This window comes from Crinia signifera, chromosome 12, assembly GCF_055691185.1.
Source record: "Crinia signifera chromosome 12, ASM5569118v1, whole genome shotgun sequence".
In the NCBI taxonomy this organism is placed as follows: domain Eukaryota; kingdom Metazoa; phylum Chordata; class Amphibia; order Anura; family Myobatrachidae; genus Crinia; species Crinia signifera.
In genome coordinates, this window is record NC_139228.1 from 76,202,244 (window position 1) to 76,229,594 (window position 27,351).

At 44.6% G+C, this 27,351-nt stretch overlaps 1 protein-coding gene across 1 annotated transcript in view; it reads left to right on the forward strand.

Moving 5' to 3' along the window:
• ARG2 (arginase 2) overlaps positions 1 to 19,777 on the forward strand; it is a 71,488-nt gene extending 51,711 nt beyond the window's left edge. Inside the window, exons 6-8 of the mRNA XM_083166771.1 lie at positions 3,754 to 3,858; positions 8,632 to 8,768; positions 16,354 to 19,777. Of these exons, the coding sequence (XP_083022897.1) occupies positions 3,754 to 3,858; positions 8,632 to 8,768; positions 16,354 to 16,559 (448 nt within the window). The 3' untranslated portion in view covers positions 16,560 to 19,777. The remainder of the gene's footprint in view (positions 1 to 3,753; positions 3,859 to 8,631; positions 8,769 to 16,353) is intronic.
• Positions 19,778 to 27,351: the final 7,574 nt, after the last annotated feature.

Here is a 27,351-nt window from a genome sequence, read left to right on the forward strand (position 1 = left end):
TCTTATTTATTATTTATTTATTTACAGTTTCTTATATAGCGCAGCAGATTCCGTTGTAGACAGTGATAAAACAAACTGGGTAACAACAGACAGACTGGGAGGTAGGAGAGCCCTGCTGCAAGTTTACAATCTATAGGGATATAGGAGGGAAACACAAGGACAGGCACCAGTAATAGCATAGCAGTCCCAACAAGTTACAGGTCCAGAAGAAAATCTATATAATATATAAGTTCCTCAGAGGGTTATGCGTGTAGAACTTAACTATGATAGGCTTGCCTGAAGAGGTGAGTTTTCAGGGAACGCTTGAAAGTTTGGAGGCTAGTGGGGAGTCTTATTGTGCGTGGATGTGTGATACCAGGGGGTGCCAGGGTACAGCAGAGGCACATTCATCATACTTAATTAATGTTCAATACCCAGGCATGCACTGTGCAGCAAATAATGAATTACATTTGTGATAATACAGTTCACGATGCCAGGCATCTCATTATCAATGGCACACAGTTTATTTAAAAGTTAATGCAGATCTTCACAACAATTACATTTAAAGTTCACTCCTCCTTCAGCACATTCTTGTATTGTTTACATCAATTCACAGCTTTGCAGCTTTTCCTTTCCTTAAGCAGCATAATAATGTAGGGTAGGATATCAGCAATACATTACATTACCAGGGTTATTCTGGGACTTGTAGTTCCACATTTGTAGTCCCATTTGTTACTATTTAGGTTCTGTAATCTATTTTTGACTACTGTATTTCCTCACTCAAATATACAGGGGATTATTCTGGTTCCCTTCTCAAATTGACAAAACCATGTGCACTGCAGGAGTTGTTACTTGTGCAGAGAGAGTTAGGTTTGGGTGGGGTTTTACTACAAACTGATATCTATATTGCAGTGTAAAAATAAAGCAGTCAGTATGTACTCTGCACAGAAACAAAATAACTCACCCAAATCTAATTCTCTCTGCACATTTTACATCTGCCCCCCTGCAGTGCATATGGTTTTGTCCATAAAAGAAGGAATTTGCCAGAAGGAGTGAACCAAAATAACCCCCTAATGTGTGGGAGATCTTCTAAAGATTCTTCCTTTTGTAAATACCAAAGCAAAAAATTCATAATTATGCTGTCTCTTTCCCTTCTATTACCAGAGTACTCTGCTTAATTTTAGTGGCCCAATATTTTCCATCCTTAACCATTTCCCATTTATATAACTGTAGAATTTTTGGGGGATTAGATTTTTGGGTACTTGTTTCCTAGCACGGCCACAAATCTTGGCCATCGGGGGTAATTTTAGTGGCCTGCGACGCGACCGACGCGATGCCCCCGATTTTTCCATTGAAATGCATTGAAAACAGTGAAAAATCGGGTCGGTCGCGTCGTGTGCGCCTAAAAATGCTTAAATGGTCCACCCGCGATGGCCGCGATTTCCCCATAGGGAACAATGTTAAATGCCTCAATTTACCCGCGATGACCCCGATTTCCCATAGGAAACAATGTTAAATGGGTCAATTTACCCAAATCATCATAGGGAAGAATGGTAAATGGGCCAGAAAGCCCAAAAAACCCCCCTGACCAGTGAAATGTCCCCCCAAAAGTAGTTCACGCCACCCCGCGATGAACGTGAACCCGAAGCGTGGCGAGCGCAGCGAGTCCGCGAGGGGCGGCAGTACGCGTCCTCCGACCTTTTCATACCCCCACTATCCACTAGGGCGTGGAGTGAGAATAGAATAGTGTGGCGAGAGCAGCGAGCCCGAAGCGTGGCGAGCGCAGCGAGCCCCGCGAGGGGACGCGGATACCTTCACAGGTAAACGCGTCCCTTCGCGGGCTTCACAGGTATCCGCGTCCCCTCGCGGGGCTCGCTGCGCTCGCCACGCTTCGGGCTCGGTGGCTCGCTGCGCTCGCCACACTGTTCTATTCTCAACTCCACGCCCTAGTGGATAGTAGGGGTATGAAAAGGTCGGAGGACGCGTACCGCCGCCCCTCGCGGGCTCGCTGCGCTCGCCACGCTTCGGGTTCACGTTGATCACGTGGTGGCGTAAACTACTTTTGGGGGGACATTTCAATGTTCAGGGGTGTTTTTGGCCCATTTACCATTGTTACTATGATAATTTGGGTAAATTGAGCCATTTCACATTGTTTCCTATTGGAAATCGTGGTCATCGCGGGTAAATTGAGGCATTTAACATTGTTCTCTATGGGGAAATCGCGAGCATCGCGTCTGGCCCATCGCACCCGATTATTTTGCGCATGCGATGCCCGCGATGGCCCCGATTTTACCCCCGATGACCGCGATTATGATCGTTGTGGCCGTGCTAGGAAACAAGTACCGATTTTTGCTATCTGCGGCTATTTTATGTTCAGTCTGGAATTTAGCCATCTTGATTGTACTTTTACATTTCTTATTACATTCTTTATATACAGCAAAATATTTGGGTGTCCCATCTTGTTTAAATGCTTTGAATGCCCTCCTTTTTTTAGCTATTTCAAATTTGTCTTCGTTGTTATGCCGCATCGGTTTCCTTTTGACATTTGTTCTTTTATTTACCCTAGGAATAATTTTATCAGTGCCCTCCTGCAATATTTTTTTAAATGTTTGCCACGTTTTAGTAGTATCCATACCCTTTATTGAGGGGTCCTCATTTTCCCAGGAATCCCCTAGCTGGACTGACTAGTTATGGGGAACCCATCAAATTTGTCCCTTGGCTGTGGAACCCTTCTAGTGTAGCCAATACTGGTTCTGAAAATATGGGGTAATTTCCTACATATTTTTACAATGAGCCTGGTGCACATTTATTTCTCTGTATTTTTTTTATCAGGGCCATCTTAAAGAGCGAAGGGTTGGTTTTGCTTCTATTAATAAATAATTAATATTTACAAAAAGAGAAGTCCTGCGCAAATCACACTGATCTGTACAGGTTTCTCCAACATGCTGGTCCCACACGTTCAGCAGAGGATGCAGCAGCGGGGTCCAGGCTGCACTGAGTGCCTGGAGTTGACCATGCTTCAGCCGGGTGGGCAGTGTCTGGGAAGTGCTGAGCTGCAGAAGCCTGAGGGAAAGAATTTAAAAAACTAATTTAAAAGACAGGCTGGCCATTGATTGGCTGAGAGTGCTCTCTCAACCAATCAGCGGTGAGTCCTAAAGAGCTCTAGCTGATGCAATGTGTAGAAGTGGCAGTTTCCACTGTGTGAACTATTATGTGGCCAAGCCCCTTCCCCATGAAGCCCTATGTTTGTGACTATTATGTGCCCACACACCTTCCCCATGAAGCCTTTCGGCATGCACTGTCCCTTTATTTTAGTGTGTGTAGGGGGGCAACAATTCCTTTTCTGGCATAGGGCACCAAAAAGTCTAGTTCTGGCACTGCTACTACCAGGCACATTATGTGTATAAGAGGCACTACTACTACTATGACAGGCATTATACAACTTTTTTCAGCCTGTCTCCTTGTGAAGAATCGGAGGGTGCAAAATTACAGTTTGCAGGGGGGCACCGAACACCCTAGCACCGGCCCTTGAGTCACAGGAGGGATTTTAAAACATGCCTAAACTCATAAACTGTGAAACACATTTACAGTATACACAATTTCACACACTATTGAAAAATTGATCACATGTAAATATGGTACATCCCACAGATTTTTGGAGACAGCAGCGCTTTTTGTTTGATGAGTACCTCAGGCCTTTTCTTTATTTGATTATTATATCTACATCTGCCTAGAGTTACATGTTCTGAATATGTTTTAAATGTATCATTTCAGGTTTATTCTGAAGAAATATGATATCACATACTATTCAATGAGACAGATTGATTGCTTTGGAATCCAGAAAGTTATGGAAAAAACTTTTGATCAGCTATTGGGCAGGTATTGCCAAACATACTGTTTATATTGATGTGTATACTATTTATATTTTATTTGCATTAAGGGCTGTCCACGTGGTACAGTTTTGCTTGCGATTCGATCCCGATTCAATTGGGATCGAATCAAACTGCAGGCAGAACCCATTCGATTTGGGCAATATACAGTAGTACAGATGATATAGTCTTGTCTGCACAGTCTATTTTTCTGTTTGATTTCAATGCCGTGGGGCAATGCATCGCTATCAAATGCGGTTGAATTTGCCGCCTTTCAAATTCTCCTCTCCAGGAGAAGCCCGGAGAGGAGACTTTCATTACCCGTTGGGGGGGGGGGGGGGGGCTTGACTGTGACATCATTAAGCCCCACCCCCATTACGGGAAATAGTCTAAATCACTGATCTCCATGGAGGGGGTGGGGCTAAAATGACACGAGTGTGTCATTTTAGCTCCGCCCCCTCCTCTGAGACCCGCGGATTGCGGCATTTAAATGCCGCAATCGGGGGGCTGAGTGGGGGTCCCCCTGATTCTGGGAGGGTTGCCCACCCTTCCGGGGGGCCGGGAGGGGGACCCGATTTTCGTGAGACTCCCAGTAATTCTGGGAGGGTCGGCAACCCTGATTTTGATTTGATTTTGCTTATATAAGCAAAATAAAATAGAAAAATAGACCAAATTGAACTGTGTGTACGGGGCATTACTGGTATTTGTACTTTGTACTTTCATGCATTACGCCTAATTTAGCATGCTTCACTAATTTGAGAAGTTGCAGTTGACTGCAAATAGAAAACCGCCACCGAGGCAGAAAAAGAAATGCCCAGTGCCAATTTGCGATTGGTACTCGGATCTCTCTACACTTGCAAATGCTTATGCAAATCCCAGAACATTTGAGACTTTGCCATCTGAGCAAATGTCAGTAGGGGGGTTATTCTAATCCACTCTTTCTGACAAAATCCTTCTTAGACGGACAAAACCATGTGCACTGCAGGGGGGGCAGATGTAACATGTGCAGAGAGAATTAAATTTGGGTGAGTTATTTTGTTTCTGTGCAGGGTAAATACTGACTGCTTTATTTTTACACTGCAATATAGATCTCACTTTGAAGTAAAACCCCACCCAAATCTAATTATCTCTGCACAAGTAACATCTGCCCCACCTGCAGTGCACATGGTTTTGCCCATCTAAGAAGGATTTTGTCAGAAAGAGTGGATTAGAATAAGGCCCTAGGTCTGAGGCTGCCACTAATCTGTGACTTATATGGACTGTAAGTGATCAGCTCCTACGTCAGAGATCCTCCCACAAATGCCTCGGCACACCTGCATTTTTTTTTACACACACAGAAAATGTCAGGTTACCAGAAATGGCAGCTTCCTGTCAGTCAACCTGCAGCTACATTGCATTTACGATCCATATTTTAGTCACGGTTTCCAATGCACAATAGGAACATTAATGAATTAGGATCATTATGCCATTATACTTTTTATGTCAAACAAAAGAGCACCCCACAAATTTTCTTTTTTTTAAATATAAATAAAATAATGCACAATTTTTTTATACTTAGAAAAGGTTTGTGGGTTCCCTGCGCACTGAGTGTTGAACCTATATGTTGCAGGGCAGCGCTGCTGGGTCTCAGGGCTTTTCTTCCTGTTGTACGTGTACTAATAGAAATAGTTGGGGTGGGACACAGTGCTCAATACCCTTATCTTTAATGAGTGGACATATACAGTACCTGGTGTTACCTTCTTTCTATACGTATATATATCTAAATGCAAAATATAATACTTACCTACCCTTCCGGAATGGCCAACGTGGATAGTGGGGGTATGAAATGGTCGGAGGATGCGTACCGCCGCCCCTCGCCGCGCTTCGGGTTGGCGTTGATAGTGGGGGTGGCATGGACAATGGGGGTGCATTTAACATTGTAAGCACCCATCAGGGTTGTACAATTAAAAATCGCATCGCATGCCATTTGGTGGCATGTGATGCTGTGCGATATTTAATTGTACAATCCGGCTCATTTACCCGATCATCGCATACCTTATGTAATGGTATGCGATGGGCGCCGTGCTAGGAAACAAGTACCAAACAGATAGAGCGCACAGTCAGCAGAATAATTAAAACAATACTTTACTTATAATAAGCTGACATACATTGGGGTTAAAGTAAAAGCTCGCCAAAGTTGGTCATATCACCAGCACAGCGGGGGGAGTAAGGATGTAGTCGCCACATCATCCCAAAAGTATTCATTATGTTTTTTACAGCCTATACAATCACCACAGCAGTAAAAACCTTTGGAGGTGGTCACAAATTTTGGGGGGGGAGATGGGACACTGCACTCATTTATTTTTCAGATTTGGTGCTCGTCTGAAAATTAGGTTAGGAACCATAAAGATTTTGTTTCATATTAGTGGATCTTTCTTAAGGAGTTCCCAGTGTTTCTTGAGTATCTTCTCACATCATGGTGTTGAGATGTAAAATTGGTTGTGAATGACCATTTAAAATGGTCTGTTTCATCTATTTGTTTTTTATTCTCCTTAGATACCAGTAACTCTTCTCTTTTCAGATGTTTGACTTTAGTAACAGTTTTCTCATCATACCCACTGTTAACAAAACTGTTTTTCATCTCTTCGGCCTGTTTAAGATAGACCAAAGGATCTGTACAATTTCTGCGGAGCCTTTAAAATTGGCTCATCGGGATAGTGTCACACCACCTCTGGTGGTGGCAACTTTCCCTGTTAATGTAGGATCTACAATCAGTGGGTTTTACACTATTCCGGGTTTTTATTGTATCTTATTCAATGTATATGATCAAATCCCAAAAATTAACAGTATTTTTGCTAATGTCAAAAGTAAGTTTGATACCTCTATCATTAGTATTAAGATAAGTGCAGAACGAATCAAGGGTCTCTTTGTCCCCCTCCAAAGGAAGAGTTTGTCGTCTATATATCGCCACCATGAGACCAGGTTTGCCCCAAATGGGTGGTGAAACCAGATGTAGTGGGTCTCCCAAGCACCCATAAATGAGTTGTCATAACTTGGGGCAAACCTGGTACCCATGGCAGTACCCATTTTTTGTATATATACAGTATATATAGAACTCCTCCTTGAATATAAAATAATTGTTATAAAGTATGAATTCTATCCCTTCAATCAAGAATTCCTGGATCTTTTCTAAGGCTTTTTTTGCGCCTCAATTCCTTGATGTGTTCTATTATTGTGTATAAGGTTGACACGTCCGCCGTACCACTGTATTTTATTTAAACATTTAGTACATCTAAAGTATACTTTAAGTGTGATGGATTTTCAAGGACAAGCGGTTGAAAATGGTGATCAATAAACATCGATGTAAACATTCGATGTAATGGAATCTACCCCTGAAATAATGAGTCTACCAGGGGGTATAGGGGATCTTTATGTGTCTTAGGTAACACATAAATGGTGGGTATAATAGGTTCTTCTACATGTAGACTACATTTCAGATAAAGTACCTATTTGTCGTATTTATCAATCAAGTTTTTCAATGATTTTTGGTGTAGGATTATTTTGTATTATTTATAAGTATCTATCTGACAACTGTTTGTAAATTTCTTATTCATAATTTTTTTTATTTAATAACACAACCCCCCTCCCCCCCTTTGTCTGATGGTTTGATTATAATATTTTTATCCTCCATTATACTTTTTAGACCTATTAAAACACATTAAATAGTCTGCTGGTTTAAAATAAAGACAATAAAAAGAATAAAAGTGTGGCTAGTTTAACAAGATTGTTTTTTATAGCTGCTTGTAGCTATGCCACAACCCATTAAACAATGGGGCATGGCCTTGTGGAAGTTAAACTATGCACATTTTGTGCACAGAATTTGCTCATTGCCTCTGATTTATATAAAACAGCGCTATGAGAAAAAAAATTGATTTTATTCGTATTAAAAAAAGAAACCTGTAAAGAAAGTGTTAGTTAAAAAAAATGTTTACACCCTTTTAGGGATTTGAGATTTTAAAGAATTTTTTTATAAAATTGGTTGGAGATGCTGTTGCTTCTTACCCTGACTTGCCCTATGTTGCTCCTTTATCAAAATCCTGGGATGGCGTCAGCCTGGGTTAGGTCTGTTACTTTGATGGTAATGGCTGGTCTGAGTCCTGTTGGTTGGAATGCTGGTTTGCAGAGGAAATAATCCACTGTCTGCAATACCGGAAGTGACCAAAAGTTCTAAGTGGCAGGAAGAGCTCTAGCAACCGCCTGCTCTACAGTTTATCCGGCGGCCGCTGATGACTTCCGGACACTTGCGGTCTCATTGCCAAGCAGCACGTCTATACAGACATCCCGCAACCGGTATAGACAGCCACGGGACCTACACTTAAAGACAAGCGCATTCCATAGCATCTTCGGCAGCCGCAAACAACAAATGGAACACAGACCTAACCCAAGCTGTCACCTTCCAAGGATTCCGGTAATGGAGCAACATAGGGTAAGTCAAGGTAAGAAGCACCGGCATCTCCAACCAATTTTATAAAAATTCTTAAAAAAATCTCAAATTTCTAAAAAGGGTGTAAACATTATTTTGAACTACCACTTTGTTTACAGGTACCACTCTTTTTTTTCTTTATACAAAAAAAGAAATCACATTTTTTTCTCATAGCATTTTTTTACATTTTTTTTTTTTTTAGCGCAGGGCCATTCAAATACTCATTGCCTCTGATTGGTTGGCCACCCCTGGTCTAAAGTAACATACAACAGTAGATGTACTTCTAATTAATTGGATTCATTATTTTTGCATTCATAATAGAAGTCAGAGGGCCATTCATCTAAGCTTTGATATTGATGCTTTTGATCCAACATTGGCACCAGCTACAGGAACTCCAGTCATTGGAGGGTTAACCTACAGGGAAGGAATGTATATAACCGAGGAAATACATAACACAGGTGAGTAGCATCAATTATATCCCTTTTATATAGAACAGGAACATCAGTATTAATGATTAAGTATTCTATTGAAGTTTTATTGATGTTATATTAACAAGTATATGAAAATAAAAATATATTGGACTGGTCCAACTAGGAGGGACAGAACTGGGGGCACCTAATATGGCTTGTGTCTCCTGCAGCTGCTAAAAAGACAGGGTAGTTTTAGTAGCACTGTAATGAAAATAGAAGATATAATTCTATTGTCTTCCAATAAGGTATAACACTTAGGCAATTCTAAGCAATTGACCTTCCAGCCTACACATTATGGTAACCATTATATATAGTGCTGCGCTCGCCACACTATATAAAATCAGCTCCACTCCGACGTGGATAGTGGGTAACGAAAAAGTCAGAGGACGCGTTCCGCCGCCCCTCGCGGGGGTCGCTGCGCTCACCACGCTTCAGGTTGGCATGGATAGTGGTGGGATACTATTTTGTATGTCCCCAAAAATAGGTTTAAAGCACCCCCCCCCCCACTATCCACGCCAACCTGAAGCGTGGCGAGCGCAGCGACCCCCGCGAGGGGCGGCTGAACGCGTCCTCCGACTTTTTCATTACCCACTATCCACGTCGGCGTGGAGGTGATTTTATATAGTGTGGCGAGCGCAGCGAGCCACCGAGCCTGAAGCGTGGCGAGCGCACACTGAATAATGTAAAGTACATGTAAAGTAATCCGTGTCCCCTCGCTGCGCTTTGGGCTCGGTGGCTCGCTACACTAATAGCCCAGAATAGCCCACTAAGCAAATTGCTTAATGGGCGCCGTGCTAGGAAACAAGTACCGAAAATCCTTGGAATCTTAAAAAAGGTCTTACATATTTGAGAGGTGTAGCAAACTAAATAATGTCAGTATGGATATTAAAATTATGGTCAATTGCACAGAATTGTTAATAATAAAAATAAAATAAAAACAAACAAATAAAATACATAAAACTAAAAATAATAACATGATAAAATAATAAAAAAATATGGAAAATAAATACAATTAATATCAAATAAAAACTATAAAAAGACGTATTCAAATAAAAATAATAATAATTTAAGAGCCAAAAGCGATTACCCATCACCAAAAGAAAGATTTAGAATATAAGGTTATCATTAATAGTGCTATGATAAAATAACTGTCAATTCAGCAGAAATGAATAATCACAATCATTTTTTGGAATGTATAGAATATTTCTTTTAAACTTTTTTCACGCTTTTTTATATGGTGATATCTCTTTATGAAAAATGTCCATTAAATAAAAATACTATACAAGAATAAAAACAAATGGTCATATCGAACCAAAAATAAGTAATCATTGCATGTATACCTAATGCATCCAAGTTCTGCAGGTCAGACCACTACTGGGTAACCTTCAGGCCGGCTGCTGTGTGGTCCTCACAAACTGGGGTCCAGCCTTCAGTACGGACTGTGCATCCTGCGATTGACAGGCGAGAAGAACAAAGGAAGCATGCAGCGGTGGCAGAAGCAGCAGAAGCGGGTCTCCCGATGCTGGGTGCCCCAGTTCCCCAGCAACAGCAGAGGCATCGGCAGGTCTCCTGGCTCTCCTCTTCCTTAGCATCGGCAGCAGTTGCTGCATCTTGCCGATGCTAAGGAGTGATGCATCACTTGGTGCCGGACTCTTCTGTTCTACAGCGCCTGCCAGTGGCGTAACTAGATTTTGGGCGCCCCCCCGCCGTTAAAGGGAGGGCGCCCACGCACCCACCCCGCCGCACCACCCACCCACGCACCCCGCCGCACCAACCCCCGCCCGCCCCGCCGCACCAACCCCCACCTCGCCGCCCATGCAATCCCCCCCAGTCTTACCTGGCTACGCTCAGTACGCGCTGGTCCCGGCTTCCATCTTCTGCTATGAGGACCACCACAAAATGTCTGCCCCCATGCAGCAGACAGTTTCAGAGAACTATCTGCTACATGGGGGCGGACATTTTGTTGTGGTCCTCATAGCAGAAGAAGGGAGCCGGGACCAGCGCGTACTGAAGACTGACAGGTAAGACTGTGGGGGATGGCGGCGGGGCGGCGGGGTGTAACTATAGCACTGCAGCCCCCGGCGCCCGCACATGCACAGCGCCCCCCCGCGGTCACGGGGGCTGTGGTGCTATAGTTACGCCCCTGGTGCCTGCCACACAAACTCAACAGTTGCTGCCACCTCACTCATGCTGCAGATCAAGATGGCAACTGCTGACTTTTACTCCTAAACTGATTGGCTGCGCTTCAGCAGAGTGCGTCCCCGGGCCGCAATTGAGGGAAAAATATGTGCTATAGCGCGTTTTTGCGATCACTGCACAACACGCCACCACCTCCCATTGGTAGGACCCCAGTACACACCAGCTCCCCTTACATGACCGGGGAAAATTGTAAAAAAAATTGGTTATTCGTATTCAACAATACACCTATTTTCGTATTCGTGACACATTCATATTTGTATTTAAAAGTACGAATGTATACACCATCGACAGAATACAAATAGGAAACATCATTCAAAAGATTCCTAATTTATTAAGCGGCCGTGTTCCAATTAGCGGTAAACGGCTAGTTTTCCTGGAGTATTTGGCAGAAGCATGCACCAATGAGTCAGATCCATGCATGCTTCAGTGTAATAGAAAAAAAAAATCTAAGAAATGGCGAAGGGTCCCCCCTCCCCAGCATAACCAGCCCCAGGCTCACAGAGCCGGACCTGGTTTTAAAGTATCAGAGAGAAAAACGAACAGGGTTCCCCTTATTTTTTTAAACCAGCACCAGGCCCAAGGGGTGAGACAGAGAGAGCACTTAGAAAAAAGAAGGGGGCAGGGGGACGAGAGAGCAGGGGAGAGAGGGGGCGAGAGAAAAAGAGACGGGAGACAGCAAAAAAGAGGTGAGAGATGAGACAGAGAGGGGGGATATAGGCAGTGTGGGGGAAGAGGGGGGTGAGAGGGGGGAAATAGGCAGCGTGGGGAAGGAGAGCAGGGGTTTGTGTTTTGTGGTGTCTCCCCCCCCAGTACAAGCTGTGCTGTGGCAGGTCTGCCCATCTGAGTTCTCCTCTGCCCAGGCACTGGCTTTGTTGGCGTGGGTCTCATGTGCCATCTTTAGCAATGGTAGTGCAGGCTCTCTTGTGCAGCTGCGACCTCTCATCTGCGCTTGTGGTGCAGGGTCACGTGTTCCGGAGCCGGGTCCTGCTGCCGCGGTGTCTGCCTGCTCCACCTTCTCATTAGTGCTGGTAGTACCCACTGAAGGGAAGGGGGCAGTAGGATGGCAGTGCAGCCATGTACACTCAGCAATATTAAAGTAAAAAAAACCTGAAAAATAAAAAGGTTGCAGGTGATTGCCTGCCTGGGCCATAGGGCCCCCCAAGCAGCCTGGACCCATAAACAGTGAAGGACCCCAACTTTATACAGCGAGGGGTCCCCAGGTGTGACGGGGGTGTGTATGCTGCAGCAGGGTGTGAATGGGGAGGGTGCTTTGGTTGGGGGAAGTTGCTGCGGCTGGGTGCATGTGAGGGGGGGGTGCTGCGGCCAAATGTGAGGGGAGAGGATGCTGCGGTCAGTTGAGATGGGGAGGATGCTGCCGCTGGGTGTGAGGGTTCTGTGGCCAGGGAGACTGTTAAACCTTGGTGAAGGGTGCTGGTGAGACCCAGGGGGCATCTCTGGGTTTGAACAAGGGTTGATTATGCCGCACTGGGTGATGAGAAGAGGGGGTAGGATCACAGGTGAGACGCTGAAGGGTAGGGGGTGTGTTGCTGGATGAGAAGCTGGTGGGCGTACTGGGTGAGATGGGGGGTGTACCCCGGGTGAGAAGCAGAGGTGGGGTTGCCATGGGTCAGAACAGGGTGGGGTTGCGTGAGGGGGAGGGGGTGTGTGCCGCGGTTGATAAGCGAGGTGTGTTGGTGCCGTGGGTTAATTTTCGGGAGATGGGGTACCCCATGTGAGAAGCAGGTTGGGTAAGAACCTGGGGAGAGCCATGCCTGGTGATTAGAAGCGCTGGAGGGTATGGTTGCACAAGACAATGGGGAGTGTCGCCGAGTAGTCAGAATCACATGTGGGGAGGGGTGGTCATGGATGAGAAGCAGTGTTGCCGGGGTGAGAACTGGGGGTGGGGTGTTGCAGGGTGAGAAGCAGAGGGGGGGGGGGGGGGCAGATTGAGGACTGAGTACTGAGGGGTGTTGCCGGGTAAGAACCAGGGGGTATCTGGACTGATCATAGAATGACTCTAGGTCGACAGTCAAAAGGTCAGCAGGGTCTAAGGTCCTGCCCTACCATCCACTAGACATGGCGGGCGGACACGGTACACATAGACAGTGTCCATGTCGATATATGTCGACAAAGACACCCTAAAAACTTTAAAAACTCATGTCGACCCTGTACCTGTACATGTTTTATACCTGGGGTAGCCAACTCCAGTCCTCGAGAGCTACCAACACTTAATGTTTTCCAGATCTCCTCACAGAATCACAAGTGAAGTAATTAGCTCCACCTGTGGATCTTTGAAAATGTTTCAGCTAGTAATGAGTGCACCTGTTGCAGGTTGTCTTTAAAATGTGAACTGTTGGTAGCTCACGAGGACCGTAGTTGGCTACCACTGTTTTATACCATAACCGAACCAGATGGGGGGGGGGGGGAGGGGGTGGTGCTGTGTGATGGGGGTGAAGTTATAGTTGTGTGAGAAAAGGGGTGGGGTGCTGCTGGGTGCAGGAGGTGCTGCAGGGTAAAAACATGGGTGGCACACTGGGTAATGAAAAGCAAGGGGGTGGGTGAGAAGCGAGGTGGGGAGTGGCCGCCAGACGAGGAGGGGTGGAGGTGCCGCCGCGTGAGAAGCATGGGGAAGGGGGTCACAGGCTGATAAAAAGGGGGTGGGTGTGTGGTGCAGGAGAGAAGCAGGGGGGTGAGTGCCAGGTGAGATGGTAGGATTCGGGGACCCATGGGTGCACAGACCGATGCAGGCCCGGTGACCTACGGGATCCCCGGCGTCCAGTACCTGGTGCTGGAGGTCCCCCGGCTTGGTGGTAGGCGGGCAGGTGGGCTGTGCTGCAGCATCTGTGCACCGGACCGGCAGGGTTGCTTAGCAACCAGTCCAGCATGCAGCTTCCGGGAGTTCACAGGAACTCCCAGCCGGGTTGCTAGGCAACAGTTAGATGCTAGGCAGCGCAGCTATTAGTCCTGGCTGTTACTAAGCAGCCAGAACGCTTTCACATTCGCACCCAGCTAGCTGCCAGCATTTTCATTATTAGGGGCTGGTCGGCTGGTGATTGGTCTGGGTCCTCCTCTTAAGGGGGCTGGACAAGACATCACACGCCGGTGATAGTCATCCTGTGCCCTCAGCAGGATTGCTGCAGAGAGTAGTCTGGAAGACACGGCTAGGTGTCAGACTTGCATTTTCCCTAGTGGAGGTTGGGCATAATTCCTCCTTTGGTTGTTTTGGGGTATCGCCATATTTACTGAATCGTTATTTCATTATACCTGTGTATTTATCCTCTTTCCCGTACTTGTGTAACAATAGGGATTTGTGCTTCTGTTAGGTCCCTTTATTACTGGGGTAGTAGTTAAGTCAGATTTTCCTCTTGGACCTATCCTTGGCGGTCGTCGTGGGCTTAACACCTGGCTGCACCGGATCTAGGGCGGGCTTAACTCGCCCATTCAAAAGTGGTGGCTACAGGTTAAGCCTAGCATCCCACAGTCCACGGCCACCTGTCAGTGAGGGCCAATAGAGCTAGGTTAGAGGATAGCGGCAACGTCCAGTCTGGGCGGCATTCAGTTACCTGAGTTACTCCCTGGATCGTAACAGCGGGAGGGAGGGGGTGCTGCTGCGTAAGAAGGGGTTTGGGGGTGCTGCTGGGTGAAAAAAGGGGGGCTGCCAGGTGAGAAAAGCGGGGTGATGAGAAGGGGGCATGGTGTATGCCAGGTGAGAATGGGGCCCCACCAGGTAAGAAGGGGGGTGGGGGTGCTTCCAGGTAAGAAAATGGGGGCTGCAGGTAAGAAAAAGGGATGCTGCTGGTGAGAAGCATGAGGAAGGGGTCACAGGGTGATGAGAAGGGGGGCGGGTATGTGCCATGGGCACAGGAGCGGGGGTGCTGCTGGCTGAAGGGGTGCTGTGGGTGAGAACAGGGCTACCAGGTGAGAAAATGGGGGGATACCGGGTGAGAAAATTGGGTGCTTCCAGATGAGAAGCGAGGAGTGGGATGGCCACCGGACGAGTTGGGGTGGGGGTGCCGCTGGGTGAGAAGTGTGCGGAAGGGGTCACAGGGTGATGAGAAGGGGAGCAGGTGTGTGCTGTGGGCGAGAAGCAGGGGGATGACCACTGGGTGAGGTGGGAGTGTGACCTGTTGAGAAGCAGTAGGGGGTACCACCGGTTGAAGGGGTGCTACGGGTTGGAACAGGGCCCCCTGGGTAAGAAGAGGGGTGAGGGTGCCGCCAGGTGAGAAAATGGGGGGCTACCGGTTGAGAAAAGCTGGGGGGCGGTGTATGCTGCGGGCACCACCGGGAGAGAGTTGGGGGGATGGTGCAGCCCTACAGCCCATAGGTAAAAACCGCCTGTGTGCCAGTCAATCCTGGCTAGAGTGAAATAGGCTTTACAGACATCAACAGCAGCCAGAGTCTATCTGTTTATTTACCAGGACCTCACTTCTGAACACTGCCCAGTTTAAGGGAGATCAAGCAGGAGCCATAATTGGCCAGGAGAACTGTAATCTGTTATTTGGAGAATATTTGTGAGCAGGGCCGGCGCCACCACTAGGCAGCTTTAGGCATTTGCCTAGGGCGCCGGCCACTGGAGGGCAGTAATGAGCTGCAGGAAATATCCCGAGGAGAGCAGCAGGAGGAAAGCTGCACGTACCTGCCAAGTTATTCAGGTAAGTAAGTCATACTCCTCCGCCCCCCCTGACTGGAGCCCACCCATGTGTGTGTTACACCCCCCCCCCCCCCAAGTCAGCGGTAATCATCTGCTGCCCCATCCCCCCACGCAGCGTGGAACAGATAGGCAGCCGTGGCCACATCCACCCCCGTGCAGCAGGTGGACGCCCTCCCCCCTCCAGTCAAAGGCAATCTTCCTCGACATCCAGCCCCCCCTGCGCCGTGGAGCAGATAGGTGGCAGATAGGTGGCCGCATCCCCCCCCCCCCTGCAGCAGGTGAACGGCGCCCCCCAGACCGGAGCTGGGGGGAGGGGAGTCACCTGTCGCCTGGGGCGCTGAAAGGGCTTGCACTGGCCCTGTTTGTGAGGTGAAACCAACTGTACAGTATGTAAAGGAAGGTCGAGTCTAGCACTTTCAGCACTTAATTTGTCAGGGACTGTGTCTGCTTGATTGCAAGATTTTAAATGATCTTCTCCACAAATACACTTTGTAACATTCTTTTGATGGTGTGCAGGTTCAAAGACCTTAGGATAAAAAGTATGTGCAATCCGTTGTAATTCTGCCAAGTAGTTTGGCTATACAATATTCATATTTGATTTTAATAATTGTGTTTTTAAAAAAAAAACTGGATTAAAAGCAATTCTAATTCTGCTCTCTGTTGCTAATTATATATTATGCTTCTTGCCGTCTGTGCTTTATTCTGCAATTTTTTTTCTTTCAGGAATGTTGTCCGCTCTCGATTTGGTAGAAGTTAATCCAATTCTTGGAGCTACCTCCAACGAAGTAAAAGCAACCACCAGCCTTGCAGTAGATGTAATAGCTTCATGTTTTGGCCAAACAAGAGAATGTGCTCTTGGAATTATCGATGAGCTTCCAACACCTAGTGCAACATTTGAATCAGATAACGAAGAGCTAGTAAGAATATAAAGTATGAAGACAACCTTCTTGAAAGTCTATAGAACCATAGCACTTAGCTACATAGCAACAATGGTTTACAAATATTTCACATTTATTCTGATCAGTTACTATATAGAGACTAATTGCATAAGAAAGACAATACTGTTGGACAGAGCTAGAAAATAAGACAAAAGACCATATACCGTACAAATGATAACTATGTTTAGTTGATACAAAACAGTCACATACTATATACAGTGGGAATACATATGCGTGCCCTCAGTGCCAGATTAAGCCTTCGGGGGGCCCGGGGTACTTTAGCCAGGGGCGCCCCCTTGCACTTGTCATTACTGGCCGCACACTGCATGGGAGTATATTACACTGTCAAAACACAGAGTAAAGGCAGTATAAACTTGGTCAATGGGTAACTGCTCATATATATATATATATATATATATATATATACACATAAATACATACCATATGAAAAGCCTATGTTTGTCCCTCTGCACCTTACTCTGTAGGAGACCTCACAGTCCTAGTGCTGCCTTTGATTAAAAACCCTCCCATGACTAAGCTGCTGCTGCTGTTCTCCATGGGCATGTAATGAGCTCCACCAATTAGAGCTCAGCACAAACCTCTCAGCCTCTGCCCTCTGGTTTAAAGTGTCATGGGACTTAGTCAACTCCCAGTAATGCACTGCACACTTGTGCAATCAGTGTGCCTTGGCTCCCGATGCTCAGCACCATTAATCATTGTCACATTGGCAGATAGGTGAAGCTGCAGCACTACCCCACTCCCATGCACAAAACCTTCAGCACTGACCCCTTGTGCCTCCATTATAATCCGGCCCTGTGTGCCCTGCATATTTACTATCGGGATCCTGGCGTCGGCATTCTGTTCAATGTCAGTGTTCTGGTGCTGGTATACGGTGGCAGGCGAGATTCGGGTGCAAAGATTCTGTCAACTGGGATTTTGACTTAATCCCATAATGTGCTATATTGATGAATTAGATAGTTTGCTTATCTTGAATATTTTTCAATGGATCCTGTACAAGTGCTGCTACTGTACATATTTGTCTTATGGAGCATTATATATTCTCATACATAATTTAAAGAAATTCATTAATGTAGGCCAAAATGCCTCATCATGATTTAATACAAATCGTCAATTTGAAAAGCAAGTTGTTTGCTCCTCAAATACTTGAGATGATCATGGCCCATACATTGTGCAATACATGCAGCAATATAGGCCAGTTATGGTACAGTTACAGTATCTCAATGATATCACGGTACATTGCATCGGACGATTATCACTTTCCTCTTGTGTGCAGTTACCTTCCAATACTGCAATAACTGATGGAGCACACCAGCCAAAGTGACTATTATCTAGGGGATACCTGCTCAGCTTTGTGTATCTTTTTACATTTTTTGTAACTTTTTAACACGGTGTAATTTATAGTCTAAACTTTTTTCATGTTTAAGGCCAGTCCATGGACAGTCAACACTGAAACAAAATAACATGAGAATTTTCTCATTTATATAGAATAAATGCATCAATTTAATCTGCCTTTCTCATACAGGACCTTATAAAGGTCCATTTGCAAGTGTTCACGCAGGGTTACGACGGTGAGCGACTGTGCAGGCACATAAACTGTCATCCGCTTGGTGAGAGGGGGCGTGGCAAACGGCTTGTTTGTTGTCCCGCACTTAAGCCACACCCCTAAAATGTTTAGAGGAGGGTGAAAGAAAACTCTAAAAACTGTAACCTACAGCATTTGCTGTGCTGACAACAGGCTCAGCATGACCTCTCATGCTGTCAGTGAGACACTCCTGCTGAGCCTGCTGTCAGCACAGCACATGTTGTAGAAGTGTGTGCTGCTGTTGCTGAGGAGGGGGAAGGGAGGGGTCAGACCAGGGCCCCTGCGAGGCCCCTCCAGCACGCCTGGGCCCGGGTAATTAGTACCTGCTCCCCCCCCCCCCCCACCCCTCGGCTGCCCTGATTATTCAGACCCCTCTCAAACAATGCACTTTTATTTTAAGATATCAAACAATATCTGATTAGCACTGAAAATGTCAAAGTTTGTTTTCAATGTAATATAATATGTATTGCCAATTTAAGACAAATGATATTGCCCAGGAATGCATCTGCAAATGTTGCTACTTGTTTAATCATTCTATAGTTGCATAGTATATGGTGTATTAAGTATTTTTATTTTACATTTAACTGATGCATCGCTGATGACTTTATGCACTGAAAACTACTGTGTTTCTAGCAGTGGCGTAACTAGAACGTTTGCTTCCCCCTGCAAAATAAGTTTACTGTTCCAGTGTGCGCCATACATACATGATAAATTATATATAAAATACCTATATGTGTTATATATATATATATATATATATATATATATTTCACCATTTCTTGACTGGATCAGTGTGCCTTCTTTCATTGGATTATATATATATATATATATATATATATATATATGAAAAATGTTGGAATACCATTTGAAACATTGGCTCACAACCTCTGACTTTTGTATTTATTTCTGGAGTGCCCCCCTCGCTGTATCTTTGTATTGGAGCGAGCTCACCCTCTTCTCCTGGGAAGGCACCCGGCTGTTTGTGCATTGATTTATGGAGTGCCGGCCATTCCCTGGATCATATATATATATATATATATATATATATATATATATATATAAGCGTGGTATGGCCGGCTGTATGGCTATGGCTCCTCCTCCCTGCTACTATGGCTGTAGCCACATGCAGGGAGGAGGAGAGTGTGGACAGCGAGAGGGGTCATCTTACCTCTGTTGCTTCTGGAGCGCAGACAACTGGTCAACCTTCAGCGCTCCCTCTCGCTGCAGGCCCAGCTTTGGGTAGTTGATCTGCCTGATCAAGCAGCATCTTCCACACCATGACTGCATCATCCTGGACCCGGTGCTTCCTGCAGACTCCGCTGGCGCTGACTCCGGCTCCCCCAAGCCGCTACGGGTACTACAGGCCTATTGTTACGCCACTGATTTCTAGTTAACAGATAGTTACTGACTTTCCATGACAAAACATTCATAGTTGGTGTTACATAGTTACATAGTAGGTGAGGCTGATTAAAGACTTGCGTCCATCTAGTTCCAACTATGTTTATAGTAGCTTATCCCTTGTATAGTATGTTCTGATATTTTAAAGACAGATTGTTACTTATTCATACCCGTGTATTTTTTTAACCAATAAATGTTTATCCAACCTTATTTTAAACGTATTAATTGTGTCTGCCGACACCACTTCTCCAGGAAGAGAGTTCCAAAGTTTGACTGCTCTGACCGTATAGGAATTTTCTTCTTTCCGATGAACAAAATCTTTTTTCTTCTAATCTAAACTCGTGCCCTCTCGTCCTAGATTTCTGTCTAGCAGAAAAAAGGGTGTTTGACAGTTCCTTATATACATGTTGAGCATGTTCCCCATTAAACTTCTCTTCTCTAGTGTAAATAGTCCCAAATTGCTTAATCTCTCCTCGTAGCTTAAATTCTCCATTCCTCTAATAAGCTTTGATGCTCTTCTTTGGATTTTCTCTAATTTCATGATGTCCTTTTTATAGTGTGGGGCCCAGAATTGTACTCCATATTCGAGGTGAGGTCTAACTAATGCTTTGTACAGTGATAAAATTACTTTTGAGTCCTTAGTTACCATGACCCTTTAATTACATGCTAGAATTGTGTTGGCTTTTTTTGTTGCTATATTACATTGAGCACTACACCCCAGTTTGTTGTCTATTTGGACTCCTAGATCCTTTTCAAGTACTGATTACGCAATTCATCCCCGCTTAGGTTATAACTCACACACTGGTAATGTCTCCCGAGATACATGACCTTGCTTTTATCCACATTGAACCTCATCTTCCACTTTTTTGCCCATTCATCTAGATTGTTAAGATCACTTTGAAGCGTGGTGACATCTTCTAATGATTTAATAACTCTGCTCAGTTTTGTGTCGTCTGCAAAGATGGATACATTGCTGAGTAACCCCATCCCAATATCGTTAATAAAAATGTTACATAAAATGGTGTAATAGGTGAATGCATTGCTGTTACTTTGTTTAGAGATCTGTCTATATTTAAATAAAGATATACAATATTCCAGTTTTCATTTGATTTATTTAAGCATGTGCGTCTTATTTTGAGTAATACCGAAATGCATTTAACATTCACTATAAAATGAAAATAAAATAAATTGATAATATCCTAGGTTTTAGGATTTAGGATATCGTGATTTAGTATACAGTTTGCAAGTTCCCAAAGATATATCAGCTGTATTTAATATATACATACAAAAATGGATGGTCCGATGATGCAAACTGTGTCATTGTAACCCCACCCCTGCTTGGCACTGAACAGCAGGGGCAGCACCATGATGATGCAATCAGGCATCTACACCGCAGCACCACCCACCTCTTGTGAGGCCACCACTTTACCAAACTGGCTACCCCCTCCTGCATTGGGCAGCCAGAAGGTTGATATAAATATGTATATTAGGGTGGAGTGAAAAAATTGAAATTGAGAAATTCAAAATCGGCTAGTGTGGAAAAGTTGTGACTTGACCTGAATAAGAAACGGGCAAAAGCTTTTTGATCTGATTCAACAACTTCTGTTCTGGCAAGAGGCCTAAAGTTTCACTTTTTAGGTGAAAATGACGAAACCTATGAAGATGCTCCCATCTAGTTAAAATTATGTCAGGATGTCTTAGATTGGTTCATTAATATACTTTAGCATAGTAAAAAAAACAGTACGAGCTTGTCCTAGTGCAAAGTGACTCACTTTGGCGGTAGAAAAAATCCCTGATAATTGACCCATTTTCATGGTCACAATAGTGAATATTGTGTTTTCTCCTGAACATTTTTTTTTGGAGAGGATGCTCTGTAATTAAAGTGACGAAGAAAAAAAATTTTGGGCAAAAAATCAGAATAAATACCTTTTGCTTGCCCTTAATATAATAATACACACCTGTGTCTTCTAATGTCCAACAAACTCTTTACAGAATGCTCCAGTAAGTTCAGTAAACAATGCATTACGCTCTGTTCTTTAGGTGCAGTATTTAAAACACTTCTGTTTATTGTCTTCACTTGTGGCAGTTTATTTTAAACATGAATTGGGCTGAAAAACAGTTTTGCATCCCCTATGCTGGGAACATGAATGGGCTGCATTACAGCACATAATTATGCCAAAGATAAGCCAATATATTAACAGTTAAATACAATGAAGTGTATTATGAAAGTGGTTCACAAACTGTGTGCCGGGGCACCCTGGGGTGCCTCAAGATACTTGCAAGGGTGCCTTGGATTGGTGATCCAGGACTAATACAAATTATGTATGGCTAATTTAATAAGCAACTTCATAGATGCTGGCTGCCAATCTTGGCCCTCCCCACATAACTGAATCTAGAATCACATATAAACACAATATAGTTCATGTAATATTTGTTTTCTAATTTTCTCAATTAGAATCTTTGGCTTAGGGGTGGCATGAAAAATATTCTGATACTCTAGGGTGCCGTGATTCAAAAAAGTTTGGAAACCACTGTATTATGATTTAATAAACAAATACATCTAATGTTTAGAAAAATAAAATCAAGAACATTGATTAAAAAATAACAGGTTAATCATTCTATGAGTGGTGTCCAGCAGTACATATATGCCAATCACTGTATTATTACTAGGCAGGATTGATCAGCAATACTTTATTTCCTTTTTATGTGCTTATTGACCCAATTTAACAGTCTAATAATAGCGGATATCAATCACAATTGGTTTGTATAAACAAACTCAAAACCGAGCATAAAAAAATAAGAAGACAATACTGTATGTGCAACATCTTTGAAACCTGTTATTATTGAATCAATTGATTTTTATTTTTATAAACATTAGATGTATTTGTTTATTACATCATAATACACTTCAATGTATTTAACTGTTAATATATTGGCTTATCTTTGGCATAATTATATGCTGTAATGCAGCCCATCAGGGGCGGATCCAGGATAAAATGACAGGGGGGGGCACCATGATAAAAGAGGGTTTTCGGTGGGGGAGGGGCGGGGTTAGTAATGCCAGTGTACATGCTAAGAGAGCGGAAGAGAGAGGGTGGGAATGGGATTAAAAATAGGCCCTGGCATTTAAAGTACGCAGGCTCACCATGGCGACAAAAGTGAAGGATGCAGTTTTGCGCGCCGAAGGCGCGCTCCGGAAAAAGGGGTGTGGCCACTCAACAAGGGGCATGTCCTTGAGTGTAGTGTACAACACTTTATACAACTTCTACGCATTATGCAACAAAATACTAGACCCCACTATACTTGCCTCTACACATGATGCCAAATGGAATGAGCCAAAATTCACATAATGCCACACGGATTGAGCCAAAATTCACATAATACCACATGGATTAAGCCAAAATTCACATAATGCCAAATGGATTGAGCCAAAATTCACATAATGCCACATGGATTTTGTCAAAATTCACATAATGCCACACAGATTGAGCCAAATTCAAAAAATGCCACACGGATTGAGCCAAAATTCACATAATGCCACACGGATTGAGCCAAAATTCACATAATGCCACACGCATTGAGCCAGAATTCACATAATGCCACACAGATTAAGCCAAAATTCCCAATACGCTTCATAAACAGGGACATTGTCCATCAAAGGCGCGCATTACACGTTAAGTTACATGCCATTTTGTCCATTATGTATTATGCCAAACACCATAATGCCTATTAAAAATTATGCTTCATAAGTGCTGCTTATCTACATGCTCATTGCCAAGGGTTCCATGCTCATTGCCAGATGTTCCATGCTCGTTGCCATGTGGGATTACATGCTCATTGCCAAGGGAGAATAAATGCTCGCGGTAAATGGGGGACAGCCGCCGCCAGGCAGAAGTGATAGCCACTGATGGTGGCAGAGCCTGGCTGTATTCAGAGCACTGCAGGTCCCGGCTATTTGAAATAATACCCCTTTCACACCAGAAAATGCATTCCCAGGTTGGCCCCCTTTACACCAGCCTAGTCACTGCATTTTCTGGTGTGAGGGGGAGAGAAAACCACCCCTCCCCCTCTTTAACCAGTTATCTCATTTAACCGGCTATATCTTCGGAACCAACTGACCCATTTACATGAGACAAGTATCATATTGATTTGAGTGGGCTTTGAATGATTTTGGTCCAGTGAAACTGAAACGTTTGGTTCCAGAGTAATCTGCCATCAAAGAACATGAACAGCCATGAAATTACATTTCAAAAATAAATGTTTACATGCAATATCTCTGGAACCGATTGACCGATATGGACCTGCCTGGTATCATATTGAAGGCCCAGCGATTTGGAATTGAATGAGATCAGGCACAAGCTTGATGCCAGGAAGGGAACTGGCAGCCGTCGGAACTAGGTGGGGGTCGGAATTGCCGGGTCCCATATTATCCTATGGGGAAAAAACGTTACAGCTTTGCCAGGCGATATCTTTGGTTCCCGGGGGACTAGAGACACAGGGCTGGGCTCGTTGGAAAGCCCTGGTCCTCAGCTACAAAATAAATGACAGGGGGGCACGTGCCCAGGTGCCCCCCCCTGAATCCGCCACTGCAGCCCATTCAAGTTCCCAGCATAGGGGATGCAAAACTGTTTTTCTGTCAATAAACAGAAGTGATATGTAAAATGATACATTAGACAGTTTACACTGTTACTTGAAATACGTATTGTAACAGTTACTGTTTTTCAATAACAGATTGCAACAGTTATTTCTTATTTATGTACACAGGATTGTCTATCTTTGTATATGCACTGCAAAGAGAGCAGCATAAATCCAATTTCATGTATTTCAGTGACACTGTGAAATATAACACTGCATAATGGCCCTTTATCAGACCTGATCACAGTACAGTACAAATTTGGGTACTTGTGTATTATCACGGCACCCGCGAAATCGGCCGCAAATCGGCCTCAAATCACATGCAAAAATTGGATGCGATTTAGCGGGCGATTTTCCGCGATTTGCATGCTATTTCATCCTTGCACACCACCACTATCCAAGTTAGCCCGAAGTGTGGTGAGCGCACGCGGTATGCATCCTCCCGACTTGTTTATACCCCCACTATCCACGTCGGCGTGGAGTTGAACTTACAAAGCATGGCGAGCGCAGCGTGCCACCGAGCCCAAAGCCTGGCAAACGCAGTGACTCCCGCAAGGGGACGCGGAAAACGATCCCAAAGCATGACGAGCGCACGAGCCCCGCGAGGGGACACTGATTACTTGACGTGTATTCCGCGTCTGCTCAAAACGCATCGGGATCGTTTTCCGCGTCCGCTCGCCGCGCTTCGGGCTCGGTGGCTCACTGCACTCGCCACGCTTTATAGAATCAACTCCATGCCAATGTGGATTGTGGGGATATGAACAGGTCGGGAGGACGCGTGCCACACTTTGGGCTGACTAGTGGGGGTGTGCAAGGATGGAATAGCATGCAAATCGGCAGAAAATGGCCGCAAATCAGCCGCTAAATCGCATGGTGGATCGCATCGGCTGCAAATCGGACGCTAAATCATATGCGTTATCGTATGCGATTTAGGGCGCCGTGATAATACACAAGTACCCAAATTTGTTCTCAAAATGGGCAAAAAAATGCTGCACTGCAGGTGGGGCAGATGTAACATGTGCAGAGATCCTGGTAATGGATGAGAGCAAATGACAGTTGACCATTTGCTTTGAAATGCTGGAAAACTGCCAAAAACTGTCATTCAGATATTACCAAGTGTTTGTTCCAACCAGCCCAATCTGACAATCGATCTGTAGATGTATGGCCACCTTTAGATTTGTGTGAGTTATTTTGTTTCTGTGCAGGGTAAATACCGGCTGCATTATTTTTACACAGCAATTTAGATTTCAGTTTCAACACACCCCACCCAAATTTTAACTCTCTCTGCACGTTACATCTGCCCCACCTGCAGTGCAGCATTTTTTTTCTGCCCATTTTGAGAACAAATTTGTACTGCGATCAGGTCTGATTAAGGGCCATTATGCAGTGTTATATTTCACACAGTGTCACTGAAATTCCATTTAGAGTATTTGTGCTTCTTCTATTATAAACACGTTCAGGAGAAAACACACAATATTCACAATTGTGACCATGAAAATGGGTCAATTATTAGGGATTTTTTCTCCCACCAAAGTCATTCACTTTGCACTAGGATAAGCTCGTACTCTCTATTACTATGCTAAAGTATATTAATGAACCACTCTAAGACATCCTGACATAATTATAACTAGATTGGAGCATCTTCATAGGTTTCATTATTTTCACCTAAAAAGTGAAACTTTAGGCCTTTTGCCAGAACAGAAGATGTTGACTCAGATCAAAAAGCTTTTGCACGTTTCTTATTCAGGTCAAGCCACAACTTTTCCACACTAGCCCATTTTGGATTTCTCAATTTCGATGTTTTCACTCTGCCCTAACGTATATATAATATACTAGCTAAGCCTGTTTGAAGCAAAAGCTTTGTGAGCTAGTCTGCCTTGTGATTGCCTCTGTGTTTCTGTATGTGAGAAAGAGATGTAGTTTCACTCGCTGCCAGCAGATGGCAGACGATGAGACCAGACGGCTTATACATCTAAGTGTGGTAAAGGTGGCGATGACAAGTTATCTTGTAGGGCAGCTGATAGAATGACTTGTAGCACTAAGACCTGCTCACTGGGCTGGTTAATGCCACCCCGGAAAATGCAAGCCCCCCCCCCCTCTCCAACATTACCATCAAAGGAGTTCTCTTCCTCTCCCAGGCCCTCGCAGGGTACGCCTGCGTTCCCTGGGGCCCTCCCAGTGTTTCTATGGGTGCGCCCACAATTTTTGTGGGCACGCCACTGAAATGGCAGAGGGTCACCCCGGAACGCCTCCACCTGTCAGTCACCCAGAATATGGCCAGAGAAGGCTACCCTTCACACGTTCCATAAATAAGAAGACACCACACATGTGCACAGCTTAATAACTGCATGCATTGTTTATCAATGTTTGAATGGACAGAGAATTCACCACCCTCCAAAAGTCTCTGAATTGGGCCCACAGACCGGTGCATTTGCAGATGTCCTCGTCGGGTATCAGAAAACAAGTCAGGTTTGGTGGCACACAGAATAAAACATCAAAAGGCAGGAGTACAGAAGGAAGGTTTCAATATTTAAAACATACTACTGGGGCATATTTCTAGTCGAGTGATACTACTGGGGCATATTTCTAGTCGAGTGATACTACTGGTGCATAATTCTAGTCAAGTGATACCACTATAGTAGTAGTTTGTTTATTTATAAGGAGCCACAAAGTGTCCACAGCGCCGTACATAGCAAACAAAAAACAAATTACAAGGTAACGTACAGGGTGTGTTGATAAAATAGGGGTATAGCTGGTAGAACTAAAATCAGCATCAGTTCTGAAATAGGTGTCGAAATTGTCGAGGAGACTGAAGATGAAGTAGAGGAAGGGAAGAACAGGACAGGAGCGCTGGTGAGGTAAAGAGGTAGGGTGAGTATGTGAGGAAGGAGGACCCTACTCATAAGAGGTAACATACTAAAAGGAGGTGGGTGGACGAATGAAAAACAATAGGATAAGTAGGAATGGATGGGAACAGATAGAGGGGTAGGGTAGGCAGGATAGGAGGAGCCAAAGAGGTTAGGAGGAGGAGGGATAGGCTAGTTGGAAGAATGTGGGTTTTGAGGGAGCGCTTGAAGGAGGTTAGGAGGAGGAGGGATAGGCTAGTTGGAAGAATGTGGGTTTTGAGGGAGCGCTTGAAGGAGGTAA